Below are 22,058 nucleotides of genomic sequence, written 5' to 3' on the forward strand. Positions count from 1 at the left end.
GCTTCGTTTAGGTTGCACAGCTCATTGAATACTTACATGCACACAAGTGAGCATGTGTGGGACAAACGGAACAGGTTAGCTGCCCGGATTCCTACAGCAACGGTAACAATGGCAACAAACAATGAGATCATCAGGACCCTCCCCCTTCTCTTATCACTCACATGCTCTCGGGACGCTCCTGAGTCAGACAGGGGACCTGTCCTTGCTCGGCCGACTCCACTGCGCCCATTCTCCGCCGTATTTACCTCCACTGGCTCCCTTCCTCCCTCCTCCTCCTCCTCCTCCTGCTCCTCCACCTCCCCTCTCCTCCAGACAACGGCTGTCGGGGCAGGTGGAGCGGAAGCTGGGGATCGAGACTGGTAGCACTTCTACTATGAAGCGAAGCAGGGTGGGATGGCATCAGGGACTGCCAGGTCGCCCTCGATAGCTCCTCGGCATCTGCCGCTCTTCTATTAATGTGACGCTCTTCTGCGCTCTAGGGCTCCCTCTCCCTCACGCTCTCTCTCTTTCTCTCCTTGACTCGATCACACACTCTGCCTGTACATGGCCAGAGGGAGGAGGCTGAGGGTCTCCCGTATCCGTGACAACAGCAGAACCTTCAAGATCAGGGACATGGGACGTTGTGTGGAGGCATTAAAAAAGCAAAGAGAGTACTGAGAGGGAAAAGGAGGAGGCGGGAGGATGATGATGCTGCTAGGACCGCCTCTTTCTGAATAGTCGCGCCATTCACCCAAGCAATAGCAGGTTATCTCATTTTCCTTACTTCCTCACTCTCTCCCTCTCTCTCTTTCTTTTTCCCCTCCCTCTTCCCCAAGACTGGTTGTATATACACAGACAAGCAGCTTTTCTCTGTCTGCCTGAGCTTGGATACCCTATATGCTCATAGAACACAAACAATAGAGCCCCCCCGACATCAAGCTGTGACACATCCCCCACCTTGCTCGCTATCTATTTCTTTCTCCCTCACTCACTTGAACCAAGGCATGTAATTACACCTGATATCCAGCATTTAACACATCGCTCTGGTTTTCACACTCTTTTTTCATGCCCGTGTGAGTTGCTCAGAGACCACGCTGGTGTTTTCACAGAATGGAAACGTCCAGCAGGCACCGGGATGCACAGGCAGCCCAAAGCAAAAGGAGCTTAACAATAGACCCTGAGAAAAATCCCTCTCTCTGTGTATGTCTGTGTATGTGCTTTAGTTCATTCATGAAGTCTGACCCTTTCACATTCTCATTGTCTTGGTCTGAGTACCAAAACACTAACACCACTTTAGTTCGTTCTAAAACTAAATTACTTGACAACATAAGCAATGCGTAATTGCCAAAATCAATAAATCCTAAAGGCTGCACCACTTCCAGACTGGATATCCATTAGTAACAATGAATTACCAGTACAGAGAACAGGCACAACACTGCAAACTGACTTTCCACCCTTTCAAAGCTTCTAAATTCTTCTTCTCGTCCAGGACGACACATAAAAGGCAAACCTCGCATCAGGACGGAGAACGGGAGTTACCATGCTGTTCGGCTAACAGCCATCACCAAATTAATGTTGTCAGTCCCAGAGGAACCAGAGGAGACAGGCTGCATCACAGATCTAATTAACTTGCACTCACACCAAATGGATATTTTAAAGACCTAGGGCCTAGAAATCACACGGCACTAAGTAAAGAGTGGGAGAAAAAAGGTAAACAGAAAGTATAAGATGAGGTAAAGAAGGACACTGTATATCTGCCTACAGGGCAGGCACAGCAGCTCTCACAGGTCCTATCCATATTGATTTACAGTGTGAAGTAGTGGTGGTTGTGGGAAATTGGGACAAGCATGGGGGGGTCTGAAACATGAGGATTATAAATCTATTGTTCCACTGAAAAAAAATAGGACAAAGAACTTTTCACACAAGCTCAGCTCTACCTATTTCATTTCATTGCGGGAGAGTCTTCACTTGCTGTTGCTCTGGATGGCTTTGCTGGTTTATTGTGCTTAAACATGAGGAAATAAACCTACATTTAAATAACATTCTCATTTAAACCTGAACTAACAGCCTACTGTATAGATAACCAATGACACAAATCGCCAAGAAATAAATACACAGTTCCATGTACAACGATAAGTCTTCAAATTGTAATCACTCACCGACCTGTTGTAAATAATGATAGTCTCGCAACAACGGCGGGTGTTAGGGTCTGGTGTATATGTTAAACGATAAGCGGAAAGTCTCACAGTCTATGCGTTCGATGTGGGAGAAATGGGCTTGTAGAAGGACTCAAGCGACTTGGACAAGCAGCAAATCGTTATGACCAGATTTCTGGATTGTCTCCAAAAAAAGACTTGCAGGATGCTCTAGGTGAGCAGTGGTGAGTACCTACCAACAGTGGAACAACAAACAGGCAGTTAGCCAGGGCAGGTGACAACTAGCAGTTGGTCACCTAAGATACAAGGGCATCATAGGCTATCTGGCCCCAAGACAGTAAAGGGGCTTGCTCTGGACATGGTTATGCTGGAAAACCCATTCATGTGGACATCAATTTGACACGTACCATCTACCTCAACATTGCTGCAGACTAGGTACACTCCTTCTTGGCAATTGTATTTACCAAGGCAGTGGTCTCTTTCAAAGCACATGACATTGCTTGAGTTGTGATGCACAATCAGGCCATTCTGCAGCGGTTTCACCTGCCAACAGAAAGATGTTAAAGACTCTGCTGCTCAAATTTGGTGCCAGAAACCACAGGGCACCTTCAGACACCTGAAGAGAGTCCATGCCTCAGCGAGTCAGAACTGTTTTGGCAGCACATGGAGGACAAATAGCATTTGAGGCAAGTGGTCATTATGTAAAGAGTAATCACACTAGTACAGGGATCATGTGCATGCAATAAAGAGTCAATTAGTTCTCATTGCTGTGTGAGCTGACCATCTTGTGATTGCACACACAAAGGTCAATACACTGTTTGACAAAAAACAGGGAAAACTAATGGAACAGGAACTTTTTCTTTATTTTCTATTTAAATCTAGAACACTGAGGTACTGAGCACAGATGCACTATTACTTCTTTCTGGAATATTTAGAGTTGCCTAGCTGTGTGAAGTATGCTTGTTATGCACGTAATAGACACACATATCCATCCACAAACACCCTCCATCATTACAATTCTTCCCTTAAACAGCTTGGATGTGATAAGTAATCTCTAAGAGATTTTCTTATATGTTGTTTGACACTGTATAACAAAAAGTTACCTATGAAAATAAAGAAGAACAGTCAAAATTCACATTACATAACAGAAGCTACTTCTGTTTTAGTTTTTTGCTAAAGGTGTGATTTAAAAAAAAGGAAGAAAAAGACAAAAACATTGAAAGACGATACAAAGGCTGAGATTTTTCACAGAACTGTCCCTTTAAAGCTGTATGTAGGTGATGAAGTTCCTCTGGGAGCCAGCATGAACTAAGCACGATGACGCGGCACTGACATTTTCCTTCTGTCTCACCCACTTTTCCAATAACAACCAAACCAACATGAGCGGAACAGAGCTATACACTCAACCATAAGAATATGTACTAAAAAAGTAAAGTGTGGCCTCCCGCATTTTATGCTCAACAGTGTCCATTATCTTCTGTACGACAGGGTTTTATGAATGCAGCATTGACAAAACATTCATAGAAAGCAAATGAGCTGTTGGAAATGTCTGCCATCAAAAGACAGTGTTTATAAGTGTCATTGCAGCTGCTCCAAGTGACCAGAGCAGTGAGGAACAGGGAGAAATAGGGAGGCCTTCACGTGTGCTGTAAATGCAGGCTATATTCAGACAGGAAATGGGTCAATTAAATTTTCAAATGATGCAGCCAGAAAGATATGAGGAGCAGGTTTTTCTGAAAGATTTATAAACCTTGGTTTACGGAATCTAGGTCAAGCCAGGGGCGAGTTGTACGTTTCTTATGACAAGATACGTCATGGCGTCAGAGAATAAATCCTCCATTTTTAAAATGATTCTAAACATTTTAGGAAGTAATACTCGTCTACCTGTTTCTGGTGCATTTCTGTTTCTAGAGTGGGGTCTGTGAAACATTAATGTGTGCTCACGTCTAGTATAAATCACCTATTAACACTCCTTGTTTGGTGCACAAGTGCAGCAGGAACCAATGAGCGCTTTGCCAACATATGGTTTCAATGCTCTTATATAATTTTAGATATATGGTTATTTTATCTGAGGCAGACTTCGTACGAATACTTTAAAATAGAGCTTATCAGGTCCATTAACTGCTGTAGTCAACACTGCAGCTAGTCTTCATTAAAACCATATCAGTAATAAAGCACCTGCTTAACACATTTTGCAATAGACAATGAATGTAGTTCAGACTTGTTAAATTTTCTAATAAGCAAACATAAAAGGGAAAAACTAAGCAGACAATATTGGAAATTAATTTTATTTACACACTCCTAAAAATAAAGGAGCAAGAAAGGGTTCTTTGAGTGATGCCATAGAATAGAGGCCACTAAGGCCTGTGTCCGTCCATAAATTTGATAAAAAACAAGGTTTTCAACGTTTTTGGCTTCTCGTCCACACAGATATGCCATTCTTGGTCCCTGAAAACAGAGCTTTTTTAAAACCGCTTAAGGTGAAGATTTCTGAAAACTCTGTGTTTTTAGTGGTGTTGTGTTGACAGGGAAAAGGGAGCTCTATGAAAACGCTAACATCACAATGTTGCATGTTTCTGGCTGAATATCAAATACCTCTCTTCTCCCTATACATTGAACTAGTCATAAAACTAGCCATAAAACATCTAAATGCAGATATCACTAGATTTCAGATTTTGCCGTATGAATAATGTAAATACTATTCTATTACAAAAACATGATGCTCTATTTAAATTTGGAATACATAATTTAAAATACACAGGCAGTAGTATAAAAGTAGTGGGGAAAATCGAGTGTGAAAACCAAGCTATAAATGATGAATAGACAGACTTGTAAATGATTATATTTATGTTCTGATTATATTCATGTTTATTATTAAAAAGTGATGTCAAGCACCCCTATGAGAGTTATTAAGCACTTTATGTTAAGATGCACATTTTTTTTAATTACTCCAGTTCAATGTGACAACTGACAATACATGTTGTTGTGATATAATGAACTGAAAATATAATGAAAATATAATTATAATGTATAATAATTATAGTGTATAATGAACTGTGAATTTAATTTGACATTCATTAGACTGCATAAAAATGTTATATAATAAATGTAAAATTATATATCTACTATGCTACATCAATACACTGGATATTGCACTGAATCGTAATGTTAGATATTATGATGTTCCAGAAAAAAATTACCTACCTGAACCTTACTGAATTTTTATTAAATACCCCTGCCACAAAAGAGCCATTTGGTTCCATTTACAACTATTTTTGTGATATATATGAGATATGTGGGAATACCCTTTTGAATAATGATGAATGAAGCCCATGAGCAGGTTGTCTTCAAATTTACAGGTTCTTCACACACAGCCCTTTTTCATTTAAAAGAGTGCATATATAACCTTTTTTATAACTTTCCAACAGGTTGATCGATTCCTACCATTTTCAACTCGTAGGATCTTTATTTTGGTTTCACAGACTGACCTACTGATATGTATAGCCTATAATTCTTAAATTGTTTGTCTTGATTTACTTGACGAACACACGGCTGTGATCTGCAGAGAATCCGAAATATCATTATACCCAAAATGCATTTTTTCATCACACATTTTAACACATACTCTCACAATGCTTCTAGGCAAGCAGGATGAGTTAGCATATTTATAGATGGTAGAGCTTACTGCAGTGGTGAATTAGTATGAGGGAGAAGTGGATGCCCTTGGGGTGCTACTAAGGTTCAGCAGACAGACGGAGATGCTTTTCTCCCTCCTCATTCTCCTAATGGACCATTTAGGCAGAAATGGAGGCAGCAGCCATTTGGGGCATCATTTTTTATTGGGCTGAATGATGGATTGGGGCTCGGGCAAATGTCTACCTGAGACCAGCTGGCACGCTTATTTTATTATATATTTAAGACACTGGATTATGAGCAGAATAGGGTATCAGTTAAACAAATGAATTCATTTAACAGTGCAGAGTTCAATTCAATTATAAACCCAATTCTGAAATATGCCTTAGCCTAGCTCTTTTTTCTATGATTATGTACGTTTCACTTTTCTCTTCAACAACATCATGATCATCATGAAACCATGAAAAAGACATTTCTCCACAAAACATCCACAAAACCTGGATATTATGTGAAATCATGGACATACTATGTAAAGTATTCTCAGTTCCTGAACACTAGATGCATCTTCTCCCACCTGCACTTGCTAACTATATACTGCAGTGGGCAGCAGCGTGCAAACTCAGGCAGGCAGTGGTGCTGATGGAAGGTGCACACCCCCCCCCCACCACTAGAAAGGGAATTGCATGCTACTCACACAGCTTGTCAACGTGGCTGAGTCATCCTGTCCCCTATCCAAACAAAGAGCCACTACTGAAACAGCCAGAGTGAGATCACTGTTCAAATATACCTCAGACATACTAAACACATGGAAGGGGATGGGCCATCTTTGACAAGAGCATTATACATACCAGCCACAGTGCTTAAAGAAAAAAAGAGGAAGCTATTTGAATATATTCCAATGCTTTTCTGTAGGTTTAGGATATGATGTGTCTTATTCAGCAATTGTGCAGTTGATTGTGTCCTTCACAGCTGCAAGCAAAGCACACAATGTCACAAAATGCAAATAGATAATAATAAAAACCCAACAGTAAAGACCAGAGCTATACCACCAGTCTGTTGCCTGCCTACATCTTGTGACATTCATAACGTGCATGAGAAATTCTCTGGCACACCGGCAGCCCATTAATCTCTCTGCCAGATGCAATACTGTGTGCTGTCATTTTTACGAGAATGACTAACATCAGCATGCTGAGGTAGCAGTGAGGAGCTGAGCACACAGCTCTAAGCCTTCAGAGCCTTCAATTTAATCTGCTATTATTACTCATCAGCAAGGAAAATCTGCAACGCACAGCTGCAAATGAATGATGTCTGGTGGTAGTAAGGAGTCTGTGACTCACAGAGAGAACAGGGCAGTAGCACCTATGAGAGAGCTGTGTTGTTTAAGGTAGGCAGTCAGAGTGCAGAGAGAAGATTAGCAGTGATTCAGCACTCCTCTTTGTTATTCACAAGGGAAGCACATGGGTGGTCAACTTTATAGCTTCACATTTCCAGCTTGCCAAATTCCTCTTTGCAATAACCCCTGTTGCCTATAGTTATTTTGTCCATAGTGAGACCGACTGACCTGAGGTTGCATTTTCCTAAACAAACAGCTGCAACCTCACATTAATTTCACTGATTAACAAATCATCATGATCACAGTCATTGGAAACCTTTGCACCTGTTTTTTTTCCATTTCCATATAATTTGGAAGTGCCTGCTGTTCTCTTTAATGTCTGAACAAATGAACAGGAAAAGCAAACCATGATTATTATCTTCATTATCTATGAAGTTATAGTTCCATGGATGTTATGTATCATAAGCACTGAAAAAATACAACTTCACAGTGTAAAAGGAAGTAGAGCAGCATACCTGGCTGGAGGGCCGTGGTGCTGTTCAGGCTGGAGCTGGGCAGGAGGAGTGGGTTGGGCCTGAGGTGGGTCAGAGGGAGGAACAGGTTCTAGCTTGGGCTCAAGTTCAGGCTCGGATTCAGACTTAGGTTCAGGTTCGAACTCAGGCTCACTCTTAACCTGCGTCTCAGGCTCGAGATCGGACTTGGATTCAGGCTCAAGCTCAGACTTGGATTCAGGCGTGGATTCAGGCTTGGGTACAGGTTCAGGCTCAGGGTCACTCGTAACCTGGGTCTCAGACTTGGATTCAGGCTTGGATTCAGGCTTGGGTACAGGTTCGGGCTCAGGCTCACTCGTAACCTGGGTCTCAGGCTTGGATTCAGGCTTTGGTTCAGGCTCTGGTTCTGGTTCAGGCGCACTCGTAACCTGGGTCTCAGGCTTGGATTCAGGTTTGGCTTCAGGTTCGGGTTCAGGCTCACTCGTAACCTGGGTCTCAGGCTTGGATTCAGGCTTTGGTTCAGGCTCTGGTTCGGGTTCAGGCGCACTCGTAACCTGGGTCTCAGGCTTGGATTCAGGTTTGGCTTCAGGTTCGCGTTTAGGCTCACTCGTAACCTGGGTCTCAGGTTTGGATTCAGGTTCAGGTTCGAGTTCAGACTCACTCGCAACCTGGGTCTCAGGCTTGGGTTCAGGCTTGGGTTCAGGTTCGGGTTCAGGCTCACTCCTAACCCGGGTCTCAGGCTTGGATTCAGGTTCAGGTTCAGGCTCACTCGTAACCCGGGTCTCAGGCTTGGATTCAGGTTCAGGTTCGGGTTCAGGCTCACTCGTTACCTGGGTCTCAGGCTTGGGTTCAGGTTTGGGCTCAGGCTCACTTTTCACCTGGATTTCAAGCTTGGGTTCAGGCTGAAGTTCAGGCTTGGGTTTATGTTCGGGCTCAAGCTCCCACTTAGACTGGGTATTAGGCCTAAGGTCAGGTTTGGGTTCAGGCTCAGGCTCCTGCTTAGCCTCGGGTTCAAGCTCAGCCTCAGGCTCGAGCTCAGAGGGAGCCCTCTCTGGGGGTGTGGGAGGTGGAGTGGGGAAATCAGAGCTGTCGTGGAGCAGGTGAGCAGGGGGGGCAGGAAATAAGAGGTATTCCTCTGGGGGTGGTGGGAAAAAGGGGACAGGCTCACTCTCTTCAGCTGCTTCTTTCTCCAAGGATCTGCACAACACACATACATAGGGGGGTAAGGAGGGGCACTTTACTACATAAGACATAGTTCACTTTAGAACCATGATCATTATGTAATATAAGTGTTAGAAGAGGTTATTCCTTAAAAAAAACATGCAACAGCACATAGGGCAGATTACTCATTCACTTGTTTTGTTACAACATTCTGTGAGCTTAACCTTAAATCAGTCCTACTGGTTGGCACATGTGTACACTGGACTAAGATCTGTCAAAACATGGACACTTTGCAGTGTAATTTTTGATGCATTGCAATGCGCTTATATCCATCAACACATTGTTCTCTTTAAAATGTTCATTTCTGGCATTTTGGCTGATGCTCTGATCCAAAATGACTTACATTTGGTGAATGCAGTGTTAAGAGTCTTGCCCAAGGTGTAGTGTGGTGTGATTGCCTGGCTATGGAACTGAAGGGAGGCCGTGGCTGTTACCCACTACACTACACCAACTATTAGTTTTACACATGTGTGAGTTTGAGTCAAACACAGTATAAAACTGCAGCGCTCAGAGCGGATTTCAACACTGAATTTATTGGAATTCTGCAGCCAAGTATCCATATTGACATTTAGCAGTGGAACGGGGAATTGCAGGGTCCTGTGACCTTGCACAACGTTGCAGCAACTCGCAAAATGTGGATCATATGATCTGACCAGTTTTTAGGATCGCCGAAATTATGTTTGGGTGGGAAATCGGCCGATACCAAAACATAGCCGATAGATCTTTCCATCTCTGGTTTAAACTCAATACAAAATGAACCAATGTCAGCCACAAATCTTTCCATGTAAACTATTATATAATAATTTATACTTTTTTTTGGGAATCTACACAGTATTTTAAAACAAAATATTGCAATAATCAAGTGTATCAATATTTTCTTACACCCCTACCAGCTTTAATACTGGTACATAGCCATATGAGCCTTAAGCCTTAGACTGTGTGTTTAATAGCAATTACCGGCAAGCAGTTCATTTTTTTATATACCAAAACCCCTGCATGAATGTTTTTCAAAACAAAAATGAGGAAAAATGACTTTTAATGCATTCTGAAACCAAACATACCCTTCAAACACACACACGCAGTACTACTGTATCTTTGCCGAACAACGTACAGCACCACTATTTTGGTCATCCATCATGATTGGTATTGGCCAGAGGAAGCTGGCAAATGCCCAACTGGGTGTTATCAGAGAAGAGCTCTAATCGGACAGACGGCCCTCCAGCTGCTCATGGTAGGGGCCTGCCTCCTGTCAGACTCTAAAAATACACCTCACTCACTGGAGCCAGACTCCACACCTCCACACTCCCTCAGCAACTGCACATAGCATAGCACAGCAGAAGCCTGTCAAACACAGCATCCTGTAATCAACACGTAACAGTCTTATCCACCCGGCATAATTGTCTCTGCTTGATTTAAAGCATTTCATGATTTTACTACTGTCTGCTGTGAGGTTCATCAGGCTGAATATCTACACTGCTTTAAGGACAGCAGGAACAAAAGAATCTTGAGAGAAAAGGCCACAGTAACACAGTGTTCTTTCTTTCTATAACACAAACACACACACACACATACACACACACACACACACACACACACACACTAAAATGCGCTGACGCGAACATGCACGCTAACGCACCCTAATCTCCAGGGAACAGCTGTATCCTGAGAAATGGGCTTTGAGCCCCAGACAGTGTGTTTAATAGCAAACAGACTGCAATAAATAAAATTAGCTGAGTGAGCCAGCATTTTAGCAGCTATAAAAACAACAGTAATGCAACTGCTGTGTGCTGTAGCCACTGTCGCACATCTTTTTCACACTCCTCCAGAAGCGATCTCTATCAGCCAGAGCGATCGGAGGTAATCAGCTAACTGTAGCAGTGTGGTTGGCTTTAAGTGCCACAGGATGTTCATGTCGGCCAGGACCCAACGCTTAAAAAAAACCACCCCATCCTTGTGTATGGTGATGTTACTCCTGTTTTCTAAAGCACAATGATTGCAGGAGACAAACAGCATGTACTGTAATTTCATCCCCAATAGCGCACTGGATAATTACTATACAGTTCCCATAGCAACCGTTGCTCAGCTACTTTCACACACCCAATCTGGTTTTTCGGACGCTCTCATATTTCTCTGAGATATAGATCTACAATAACTTGCTTAGTATCCAACATGAGCGTCCCTTGAGGTTAATGAGGTAGACCCACACTCTTATGGGGTCTGCGACCGATTCTATATTGGTGTTTAGTTGCTTTAGCTGTCCATTCACAAACTACACAATCTGAGAGGATGTTTTGCATGTGACTGTATTATGGTCTATTGTATCTCGACAGGAGAACTCAAGCAAGTTTATTTCTGATTTAGATTCATGTCAGATTGAACCAGTTAGCACAGCTTTATGAGACACATCATAAAGCTGTATAAAAAATCTTTTACAGCAGCTGTTTGGGCCAATTATAGAACAGATGGCTAACACACTTTCTTACTTTCCTACCTTTTACAATTTTCAAAGTTTACAAATCTGTCTAACAAAATAAGAGGTTCTCAAAATGCTTTGGCGAGTCTGACAGCACTCTATAAAGAACTGCATAGTTACTACTCAAGGGCTGGGGTAGCACTATAATGACCTGAAATAAGTCAAATAACAATGACTTTTAGTCTAAAAATGCCTAAAGAATCTGTCCATAAATGTAGTAACATGGCTAAATGTAAGGCAAAATCCTTGTATCTACACTCTTTTTCCAGCAGTTGTTCCTTATACTGTGGCAAAATTCCAAGATTTTTGTGTGACCGAGACGACATGTAGCTTGATCAAAGACTAATCTTTCTCAGAGTCAAACTTTAAGACCAGAAAAATGGCCTGTCCTGAAAAGCTCACTTGATACACAGCAGGCTACACACACATGTCAAACAGTATAAGAAATATGGGTGTCAGACCGCAAGTGAAAGCTGTTGACCACATTTGGGAGAACACCCATCTATTATTGTTATGCTGAGTGTGTGTAGATCCACTCGGAGCCGGCCAGCACGGGTTTATATTAGACATAGTGAAGAGAGCTGTACAGATGACTGGATGTATATGCAAATGAATGAGTCTCACAGCATACTTCACTTTCTGCACTGACGGAGGCATTTAACTCTGTCAACACGTGCTGATTGGGGAGATCAGACTGCGAATAATAATTAGTTGTTTGAAAGCAAGAATGAGAGTGAGAGCGAGCGACAGAGAGAGAGAGAGAGAGAGAGAGAGAGAGAGAGAGAGAGAGAACAAGCGATGCAAAGCCTCTTCGTGACACGTTAAATCATGCTCCTACACGTTATCTCCCTCCCACTTTCCTTAACATACAGTACCTCCCACCTTCCATCTGTTGAGGTCAGCACATACAGGCTGTAATTAACAGTACTTAGCAAGCCCACGTAGTGCTGAAACACTACAGCTTCATCAAGGAAGAGAAATGCCTTTAAACTTCAGAACTAACACAGCAAGATCCGTACTTACCAAGCACAGAGTCCACCAGGCTGAGCGAGAGTACAGTACAGCATGGAGCGTATTTTCTGTAGCCACTGCACTCCAAATACCTTAGGCAGCCACTTCACAGGCCTTCTCTCTCTTCCTCTCCCACCCTCTCGCTCTCTTTCTCTCTCTCTCTCTCTCATTCACTTACAGTAGAGTGCTTCTGCACTATGCCTTTTGTTCTAGACTGACAGGCTTCTAGGAATGACCTCATGAGAGGGTGTTGGTGCAAATAGCAAACACATATGTATGGCTGTGCACTCACACACACACACATATGCGCACACACACATACACACTCATGCATGCAGCCTAAATTCCTTGTGGTCCACGTCTATGGGAGAGCCAGGGAGAATCTAACAGCTACAGTAGAACAGTCATAAAGGCAGCTGAAGACACCAGTAATGTCCATAGTGAACTAGCAAGCTAGCCTTTACAGACTATACAGCAATTCGAAATGAGTGAAGCTGTTTGTCTCTTCTAGTGCTGGGTCAAAAGCTGTGACTGACAAGCAGCATATGTTCTGTTATGTGCTTATGTGGTGGGTAAGAGTTTCTACAGCAGCAGGGTACATAATTAACAGAAGAAATATTGTTTTTGTTGTTGTTTTCTTTTTTATTTAGCCTATATTTAACCAGGCAAGTCATTAAGAGTGACTTCTTATTAATAATGGCTGCTTGGCAATAGGCAAATGCACTTAAGAAACACACAGACACAAAGGTCCGACAAACATCAAAGAAAATAGCAGACAATGCAGGACAGAAATTGACAAACAAAATATAAAACAGGACACTAAGACCCCCCACAAAAGCTAAAACAGCATCAGTGAATATCAGTCCCACAACATCTGCATTTCTCATTTAAAATCTCTGTAATAGAATTTCCTGAAAGCCGGCTTAGAGATATAATGATCCAATTTGAATGATCCAATTTGTTTTTTGCCAGGAGTTCGAGGCTTTGGCTGCAGCAGATTAAAATGACGACACCAAACACTGAATTTGTTTTAGGGACTTTTTGTGAGATGAGCAGCATTAGTGTTATGAGCAGAAGATGAAAACTGCAACAAATGGCACAGATAAGGAGGAGAAGACAAACCAAGAAGGGGGTTGTACATAATCATCTACCAATAAATGGTATGACGGGTATGTAGCAATGGGCAACTGATAGAAGAGTAAAAGAGCAATGATGTGTTAAAGGAAGCATTTATGACAAACCGGATGACAAAGTGATTTAGGCTGACCTAAATATGACATCATCGTAATGTATCATGGGCAGGACGGTCATTTGAACTAGAGTCAATTTAGCAGAGAGACTGAGAGAAGCATGCTTTCTACATAAGAATTTTAAACTTAACCTTAGACTGCTGTAACCTGCTGATGTGGATAGAGAATGGCAGAACTGTCTAACCTCATTGCTAGATATTTGTATTCTGTGACCTGACATATTACAATGTCTGCACTTGTTAGTATCACACAATAACCTCATATCTCCAAAACAGCAACTTTATAAGAGAAGGAAAAAACCTTCTTAACTTCAGTGGAAGTCAAGGTAAAAATATTTTAAGTCATTCAGAGCATTTCTATTGGTCCATTCTTGACACAGTGTAAATGACAACAGCCAAATAGTGTCAAATAGTGAAAAACAACATAAATAGAAAAAACACTTTTTTTGCCTTAAAGCTGGAGATTAAGTTTTTGATATTTGAAGGTCAGTAATTAAACATTATGATAAGAAAATATTATATTATACCAAATAAAATCTTATGTACAAGAGGATGTCTTTAGCAAATTGAGAGAATAAAACATCACAACAAAGAAGTCACATCTACTTTTTAAATCCAAGAATATCAGCAAACTTCACATTTCCATTTCCTGCTGCATTCACAGTGGCAAGAACTTGCTGGAAGATACTTCTATTTATATATCATGAACTTACCTTCTCTATGTTCCATTAAGACATCAGCTGTCATGGAACTGACTCCTCTAACTTTTCAGCAATGATGTCATGTCCTGAACTCTTGCATAAACTACCACTATACTTTGAGGGCTGACTGATTATCAACCAGCAGGGCTTGGTTTCTCTTTGCAGAGCTTTGTGTGTAGTCTACAGATGTTTGTTAGGGCTTAGGAGTCAGATATTATTTTAATCCGATCACTTCCGTGATTTAAACTCAAGCCATCTGGAGCTTTAGTCCAGCCCTGAATCAGTCTTAGAAGAAGATTACAAACTCTAACGGTCAAATCTTATCAGAATGTCAACACCAAAAAGGCAACTTTGCTTCTTTAGCATCGTTTATCCTTTTAAAGCCAGTTTCTGGGAAAAGCAAACTATAACTTACCGACTGAAAACTGCTGCAATGACTTCTGAAAAAAAGAGTACAGCATGTGGCTGTGTGGTTGCATAAGGCTCTTACCTGCCGTCTGGTGGGTCGTCTGGCTGTTCCTTCACTGGGGGGATGCTCTCTTCAGTAGGCGTCTGGAATTCTACTTCAGCCTGAGGGGAGTCAAGAATCTCAAATGGTCTAGGGAGGAAAAAAAAAGTATAGAGTATAGAACACAGATCAAGAGATGATGAACGTCACAACACAAAGATCCTATCAGCAATTGTTTACAGGCTGTGTGAGGGTGCGCTGTGTTTGTGGGATGGTATATGAATGGGCCCTTTCTTGCCCTAAAGGGCATGAGTTGATGTCACTGCTGAGGTCACCTTCAAGGGATAATGGGCTGTAGTAGTACTTGCACTAGTCTCCATTTTCACTCAAGGCATCACGCGCATCAAACTACCAAAATAATGTATGCCATGTGAAAGCTATAAGGTCTGTATCTACTCTTGTTTAACTGTTTTAACGGATAACAAAACCTACGCCAAATGCTATTATCAAAATCTCATCATGGTTACATAAGCTCCCTCCCACACAGCTATAAACAGCTATATTTTCAAGGCTGCAGTATTTAAGTACCTTTTCTCTGCAGATCCATGAGGAATATTAGGCTTACGCTCCTGTGGAGCCTGAGACATGGACACTGCCTCTCTCATCTCTCTGAGCCAGCCTGTACTTTCACAAGATCCTGTGACAGGTCTCACCATCTCTGAAGTGATCTCCATTGAAGGGCTAACAGCTGGGCGTGTGCTATCTAAAACGCTGTCCATCTGCGATACTCTTGTATTTGTACTAACTGATTTGTCCTCATCTTTTGATACTTGCTTGCTGTTCTCGCTGCAATCAGTAATTTCCATTTGTATTACATTGCTGACTAAGTCCTCTTCTCCATGTGAACCAACTGTTGGGTCATGGCCCTTTTCATTCCCAGTTTCTGACATTCCTGTGGCATTTTCACGCAGAATTTGAATAAAGGATCTGGTAGCCTCCTCACTGGGTGGTGCATTAGTTTTGAGTAAGGTCTGAGAAGAGTCCTGTGAGTTTATCACCATGGAGACCATTGATTCAGATTCAGAGTGCTGCTCCGGTTCAGACTGCAATCCATCAGTGGTACCTGATGCTGGTTTTATGGTCATGGGCATGAAGTTCTCGTCCATGTTTTCAGGAGACTCACCCTCATTTCCTTCCTCTCTGTCTTTAAGATCAGGCTCTGATGACCTGATCTCAGCACTTTCACACATCTTTGTGAATTTCCTGTTCTCTGTAGTCTCAGTGTTTTCTTTCTCCTCACTTTGTCCACCTGTCTGTTCCTTCTGGGACTCTATCTGTTTTACCCCTGCTGAAATAGTTCCTTGTGTCTTCATATTTTTGACCTCTTCTTCAGTCCCTGCACAGGTTTTGAGACTCGATATTTCAATGTACTGTTGCTCACTATGGACTGGATTAGGCATCACTGTGTTTTGTGAAAAGCTAGGATCCCCATTTCCCAAAGCCATGGTCTCAGGCTGACTAGTCAAACTGGATAATGGGACAGGGAGCTCCACTGGGTGAACCTGAGCTTCATTTATCATCCCCATGTTTATGTCTTGAGAGGCCTCTTCCACATTATCACTCTTGCCTTTCTTCTGGAGCTCAGGAACCAGCAAGGGAGGGACAATCTCAGGGGTATGCTTAGGAGCAAGCTGTACTGTAGATTCTGCCTCATGCTTCTCGGATAGACTTTCAGGAGTTCCAGGAACAGTTGCGAGTACAATGTCAGTCTGACTGTTGCATTCCTTGGAACCCTTGCTGTTGCCTGGGATGACCACACTAAAAGACTGGTCCTCTTCTGCGTGGGAGCTGCTGGAATTCTCGATTAGCTTTGCTGAATCATTTAAAGCCAGTTCGGTAAGTTTATTGGACTCAGCAAGAGCATCATCTAGATTACCAGATTCATCTGCTTTGACCTCTGATTTACTGGCACAAGCTAGAGGTTTGCTCACAATTTCATTCGTAGGCCTCGGTAGCTCAGGTTTGACCTCTGTGTTTTCAGGGTTTGCTGCTGAACTGCTTGGCAAATGATCCTCCTGATTTTCGATTTCCTCCTTCTTGTCTATTTGGTTGGTGTTATCCTCTGCACTATGCTCACTCAAAACAGATGATGTACTTTTAAATATGGAAGATACATGTCCAAAGTCTGTTATTTTGGTTTTGAGTTCTTTTTCACTTTTCTTTTCATCATGACACATTTCAACCTCAGTAATGTTCTCATCGTCTCCAGGCAATGTGATGCTCTCCAAATTTGCCAAACCACTACAGACATTTTCAGCTCCTACTCTACTATCAGGAATCCTTGTGATCTCCTCTCCGGAACTATGACAGTTAACCAAAGCTTCTTCTTGACAGACACCTTCATGCCTGTCTAAACCTTCACACAGCACTATTTCTGTGGTATACATGAACTGTGGTTGTGGAAGGTCTGGAGACTGAGAATTCATATTTAGGACAGGACAATCCAATTCACTTACTGTCTTCTGATCTTTTGTGTGGTCAATCTCGCAGCATGAGTCCTGCACCACTGGCAGTGCTGCAGACAGGTCCTGATCCATGGATGAATGAATGCACTCAATCAGTGACCTACCACAGCTCTGGTCTTCACTTAGGAGCCCTGTGGAGACTAAGCCAGGATCAGACAGAACAGTACCCTTTAAAGGTTTTCCCAGAACTGTTTCATCTAAGCTTTTTTCTTCTGGCATCACGTCATGGGCCTCACGTTCCTTATGTGTATATTCTTCATCCATTTCGTCCTCACCTTTTCCATAGCTTCCACATTGCACTTCTGAAGTACTTGTTTTCTCTCCATTAAGGTCTTTAGCCATGTGCTCCTTTTCTGCACTTAGAGTCTCAAACAACTGCTCATCACAATTCATTTCATCATCAGAAGCATTATCTTTAATTGTACCGGGTTGTTCTTCAACCTGTGTTTTTACTTCCTGCAGTAAATGTATCAATTGCATTTCTCCTTCGCAATGTTCTTCATGTATTTCTTTAGAGCTTACAGAAAGAAGCTGCTGAGTCGCAGCAGAAACAACTGTGCCACTTTTGACAGCATCTGTAGGCACGTTGCTACGAGTCGTATTGATGTCAGAGGCACTGGGTTGTGCAGTCACAGTGGTTGAGATTGACTGGAAAGACTTATTCCTTGAGGATTCCTCAGGAATAAAGCTTTGTGTATCTGTGGAGGAATTCTGTGTAGCACTAGCAGACTTTGAGGTCTGATTGTCAGCCCTGACATCTACTGAATTGGCACATTCTGAGAAAAGGTCAAGTGTATTTGCTGTTGACATCCTCAGCTTAGTGCTACTGGATTCAGTCTCACATCTTTTATAACATTTGTTGTCACCTTGATGAGAAGTGTGTAACAAGATTTCAGTATTTTGCACAGTTTCTTGTTTGGCACAGCTACCAATTATGCCCTTTGTAGATGCAATGGCTGAGCCACTTTCTTCACCAGAGCACTTTGTGACATCCATTTCGAGTCTTCCATCCACCATGTCCTCGTTTTTCATCTTAACATATTTTCTCTCATTTGCATTTTCATCATTATGTAGACTCTCTCCTGCCAAACCAGTCTCCTGCACTTCTAGCTTTTTAGGTGCCAATTGGGACTCTTGCATGGAAGAAGCAGAAACAGTTGCCATATCAGCTTCCAATACATCTGTAGAGGAGGAGACATCATTTTCCTTTTTTTCTCCCTTTACCTCCCCAGTCTTCCAATGTTCTTCAGTTTTTCCTACAGTCTCACCTCTCATCCCCGCGCCAACATCACTTCTATTGTTCAGAGTGATGATGTTGTTATGGTCAGAGCTGAACTGCACTTCCTTTCCTGGGACAGAAACATCACAGTCACTAATGAACTCTATGTGACTCAGCATAGGGCCAGGCGGCCGGAGCACAATAGGCACTTTAGGACCGCTTTGAATGTTGGGCAAGGAAATATTTCCTTCCACTAGACCAAGCACATCCACAGCAGGGGAAGTAAGCCCTTTTGTCCCCACAACATCCATGGCAATTTCTGTGACCGCTCCATCCTCATGACCGGAGTCTGTTTGATTTTGCACGTCTTGAGAGTGCTCTTCAGGTTTTATTTGATGGAAACCATTTGAAATCTCAGGGGGCAGCTCAGGTTCTTGTTTCTGGTTCTGCTCGGATATGCATGTACTATCAGTAGGGTGAACAGGGAGCGCATTCTTTGTTTCTGAGCCATCAGAAGATGGCATAGACACAGAGAGAGATTTCACCTCAGACTTGACAGAGCCCTCTTCACAAACACCTCCCAGGGAATTTGACTCTGGCTTTGACTCCTGCAGTGTATGGTCACTCAAGCATGTTTCCTCTCTTTTAACTGCTGCATCCACATCATATTCCATTGACTTAGCATCTTTGTCATTCACTTCTTCTATTGTGGTGGCCAAAGCTCCTGTCGTTTTCTCTCCATCTCCAGCAGACACAATGGGGTCACCTCCCAGACACAACATAGTGGAGGAAAGACTCCTGTCACTTTCTCCCTCTTGTACAGTAGGATCCTGTAACACGTCTCTTTTTTCACTACTAGGCTCTAATAAAAGTGCATCCTCCGTGCTATTCTGAGTGATAATAGCAGTTTCATTCTTTGCTGGCTTCTCTTCTTCATTTTTCTTAAGACTTTCAAGATTTTTGTTCTCCTCAGCACCCTTCAGACCATTAACACTCACACTTGTGACTAAGGATGGTGAAAGCGTTCCTTCAGAACTCATCACAATGACATTAACCGTTTCATCTTTGGCCTCATTTCCTTTTTTACTTTCTTCATGTTCTTGAACATTTTCATTCACAGCAGAGTTTCCCTTTGTTCCCACAGCTTCCCTGGTACTCTCACTGGTTGTCTTTTGGAGAGTTTCTGCTTGGCTGATGCTGAAAAAACCCTGGAAGCTAAAGCTGGTCTCACTTACTGGATGATGCAGATTCTCATGGACCGTCAATGGCGGCAGGGAGGCAAACCCAGTTACCTTTTTGGCCAACGTAGTAGCCTTTAGGTTCCCTGGAGGGTCCACATTCTCCTTTGCAAACTGAAGACCTTCCACATTGTTAAAACCTCCAGTGACGTCCTTCATTTCCAGATGAGATGCAGACAATGGATCCTGATCTTCAGTCCTCTGACTCGTTTCGTTTTCTGTCCCTTTCTTGACCTTCTGTGTGCCACTGTCTGGAGTTTGAGTCCTCAAAGTCCTCTGCACCTGTTGATCGCTGGTTCCTACTGCGGAATCTTTACCATGTGCAACGGCCGCTGGAAGATGTGATATATCACTGTTTGGCAGTTTTTCGTCCAGTGCACTCAAACTCTCATTCAGATGAGCCTCGTTCTTTGTCCGTGCCTTTCTCTCCGTTTCTGTGGAGATGGACAGAGGAGTGGAGAGATTTGCAGAGCTGCAGGCTTCTGGTCTGCTGCTGGTCATAGAAGGTAAGGCTGTTTCAGCTCTGCATGTTGTGACGGAAGTGACGGGCTCACCTCTCTGCTGCGTTGACACTATTGGCTGTGGGTTGTCATGGAGTGGATGCGTCTCAGTCTCTGTCAATGACAGCCCTTTGGTATGGGCTGCTTGCTGTGTGAATAAAGTCTGCACTCCTCCCCGCTCTCTCTCTCTCCCCTCCTCTTCACTCGCCTCTGTCCCTCCCTCTCCCTTTCTCTCCAGTGACTCAGAGCTCTTTCCCTTCCAGTCACGTCTGTCGTAAAGCCCTACCGGAGAGGCACTGATCACGGTCTTGTCCTCAGCACTCTCTGCGCCTGTCTCCCTCTCTGCAGTTGCAGAGAGAGCGCCCGTCCCTGGGGAGCCATCAACTGGCGGACCTCCTCCCTTCTTTTCATCCTTCTCAGAGCTGTGAGGCATTTTGCTGCTACAACACACCTCAAACGTGGCTACTACCTTCTCTGCTTCCTCTGCAGGTGAGCTGTTAGTCTCTGAAGAGATTTCTACATTTAGGTGTTTTTCTTCTGCGAGAATTCCACTCCTTTTACCCTCAGAACAATGAGATCCGTCCATTTCGTGTAATTCTGTGGTTCTGACAAAATTTTCTTTTGTTGATGTCTTTACTGTTACTGCAGCTCTCTGGTACGCATCATCAATCTCCTCTCCCACTCGCTCACATTCGATCATTTCTGGCAACGTGGGTGTTGTCAGTAGCAACGCAGAACCAACGGCCGGTGCTGAAGCCTCTTCAAGGGCACCCCCCTCCTCCTCCTCCTCCTCCTTTTCTTCAACACCAGTTCTGCTGAGGGTGTCCGCGTTCCCCCGCACTACTGTGTATATGCCAACTTCACTGCCTAGGCAAAACACATTCTCCTGCTCCACAGGACGTGTCTCTGAACTGCAACTCATTTCATGCCTGTGTTCAGGGTTGGCTTCAACACATCCAAAATCAATCACAGTGGTATTGGCAGATGCCTCAGGCACATGTTGCTCATCGTCAACCCCTCCAATTGAACGGCTGTGGTGTGTGGTTTCATGTTCTGTTATTGACTTGCAGGGTTTGACTGTCTGACTGTGGTCACCCTGCTGCTGAGTATCATGCAGATGGTCCAGTGAGGGGGCAGGTGTAGCCTCCAGCAGGGTAAAATGAGCCTGGTCAGACACAAGCTCTGGGGTAGGAGAGCAGATGGGCTTTATATACTGAAGCCCCAACTGTTCCAGGATGTCCACTCCCTCCCCTTTATTATCTGAATTTGTCAAAGGTTCAGTGTTTGTTTTAGTCTGGGTACAGATCTGGGCCTGCGTCTCTGACTCTACTTCTTCTAAGTTAAAAATTGCAGGAGCAAGTGTATCATTCTGTGTGAAAGTATGATCTGGAGAACCATCAATTAAAATGCTACCTTGTTCTGATTTAGTACTCACAGTAGTAATGTTAGCATTTTCTGTGCTATTGGCAGAACTGACTTGTGGTTCTTCCAGGAAATCTGTCCGTTCAATGCCTTTCATATCCTTCTGTGTACATGCCAAATCTGTACTCACCTCCTTGGGTGAGTCTTGGTTATCTGTTGTTTCCAGTGCTTCATGTGCTTCATTTGATTGAGCCATGGTCTGTGCCTCAGTGACTGGGTTCATTTTCAGTATTTCTTCTTGTCTTATTTCAGTTTTGTCAGTCTTTGATTCTTTATCAGTCTCTTCCTTATGTTCTGTCTCTGGCTTGTTTTCCACACTGTCTCCTAATTTCCTACTTTCATTGATAGCTTCCACACTGACCGTCTCTGGTTGTCTATTTCCAAGTATATAATCTTTGAAGCTGAACACAACCTTGTCTCCACAATCTATTGCCTCATTTGTTTGCACTCCAGTATTTC

At 43.0% G+C, this 22,058-nt stretch overlaps 1 protein-coding gene and 1 long non-coding RNA gene across 9 annotated transcripts in view; one reads left to right on the forward strand and one right to left on the reverse strand.

Moving 5' to 3' along the window:
• Positions 1-22,058, reverse strand: part of tacc2 (transforming, acidic coiled-coil containing protein 2) — a 74,677-nt gene that overhangs the window by 30,722 nt on the left and 21,897 nt on the right. For 3 of the 8 annotated variants that reach the window (XM_072678086.1, XM_072678088.1, XM_072678084.1), the window contains exons 1-3: positions 15,284-20,884; positions 14,738-14,845; positions 7,617-8,789 (exon numbers count right to left, since the gene is read on the reverse strand). In XM_072678086.1, coding sequence (XP_072534187.1) covers positions 7,617-8,789; positions 14,738-14,845; positions 15,284-20,877 — 6,875 coding nt within the window. In that variant the 5' untranslated portion in view covers positions 20,878-20,884. Of the gene's footprint in view, positions 1-7,616; positions 8,790-14,737; positions 14,846-15,283; positions 20,892-22,058 lie in introns of those variants that run through there. The other 5 variants (XM_072678090.1, XM_072678091.1, XM_072678087.1 and 2 more) reach the window with 4 other exon arrangements.
• LOC140554755 (uncharacterized) lies at positions 20,361-21,600 on the forward strand. The gene is made up of 2 exons (XR_011979640.1): positions 20,361-20,666; positions 20,826-21,600. It is a non-coding gene; the product is annotated as an uncharacterized lncRNA (long non-coding RNA).

Source organism: Salminus brasiliensis, chromosome 4 (genome assembly GCF_030463535.1).
Source record: "Salminus brasiliensis chromosome 4, fSalBra1.hap2, whole genome shotgun sequence".
In the NCBI taxonomy this organism is placed as follows: domain Eukaryota; kingdom Metazoa; phylum Chordata; class Actinopteri; order Characiformes; family Bryconidae; genus Salminus; species Salminus brasiliensis.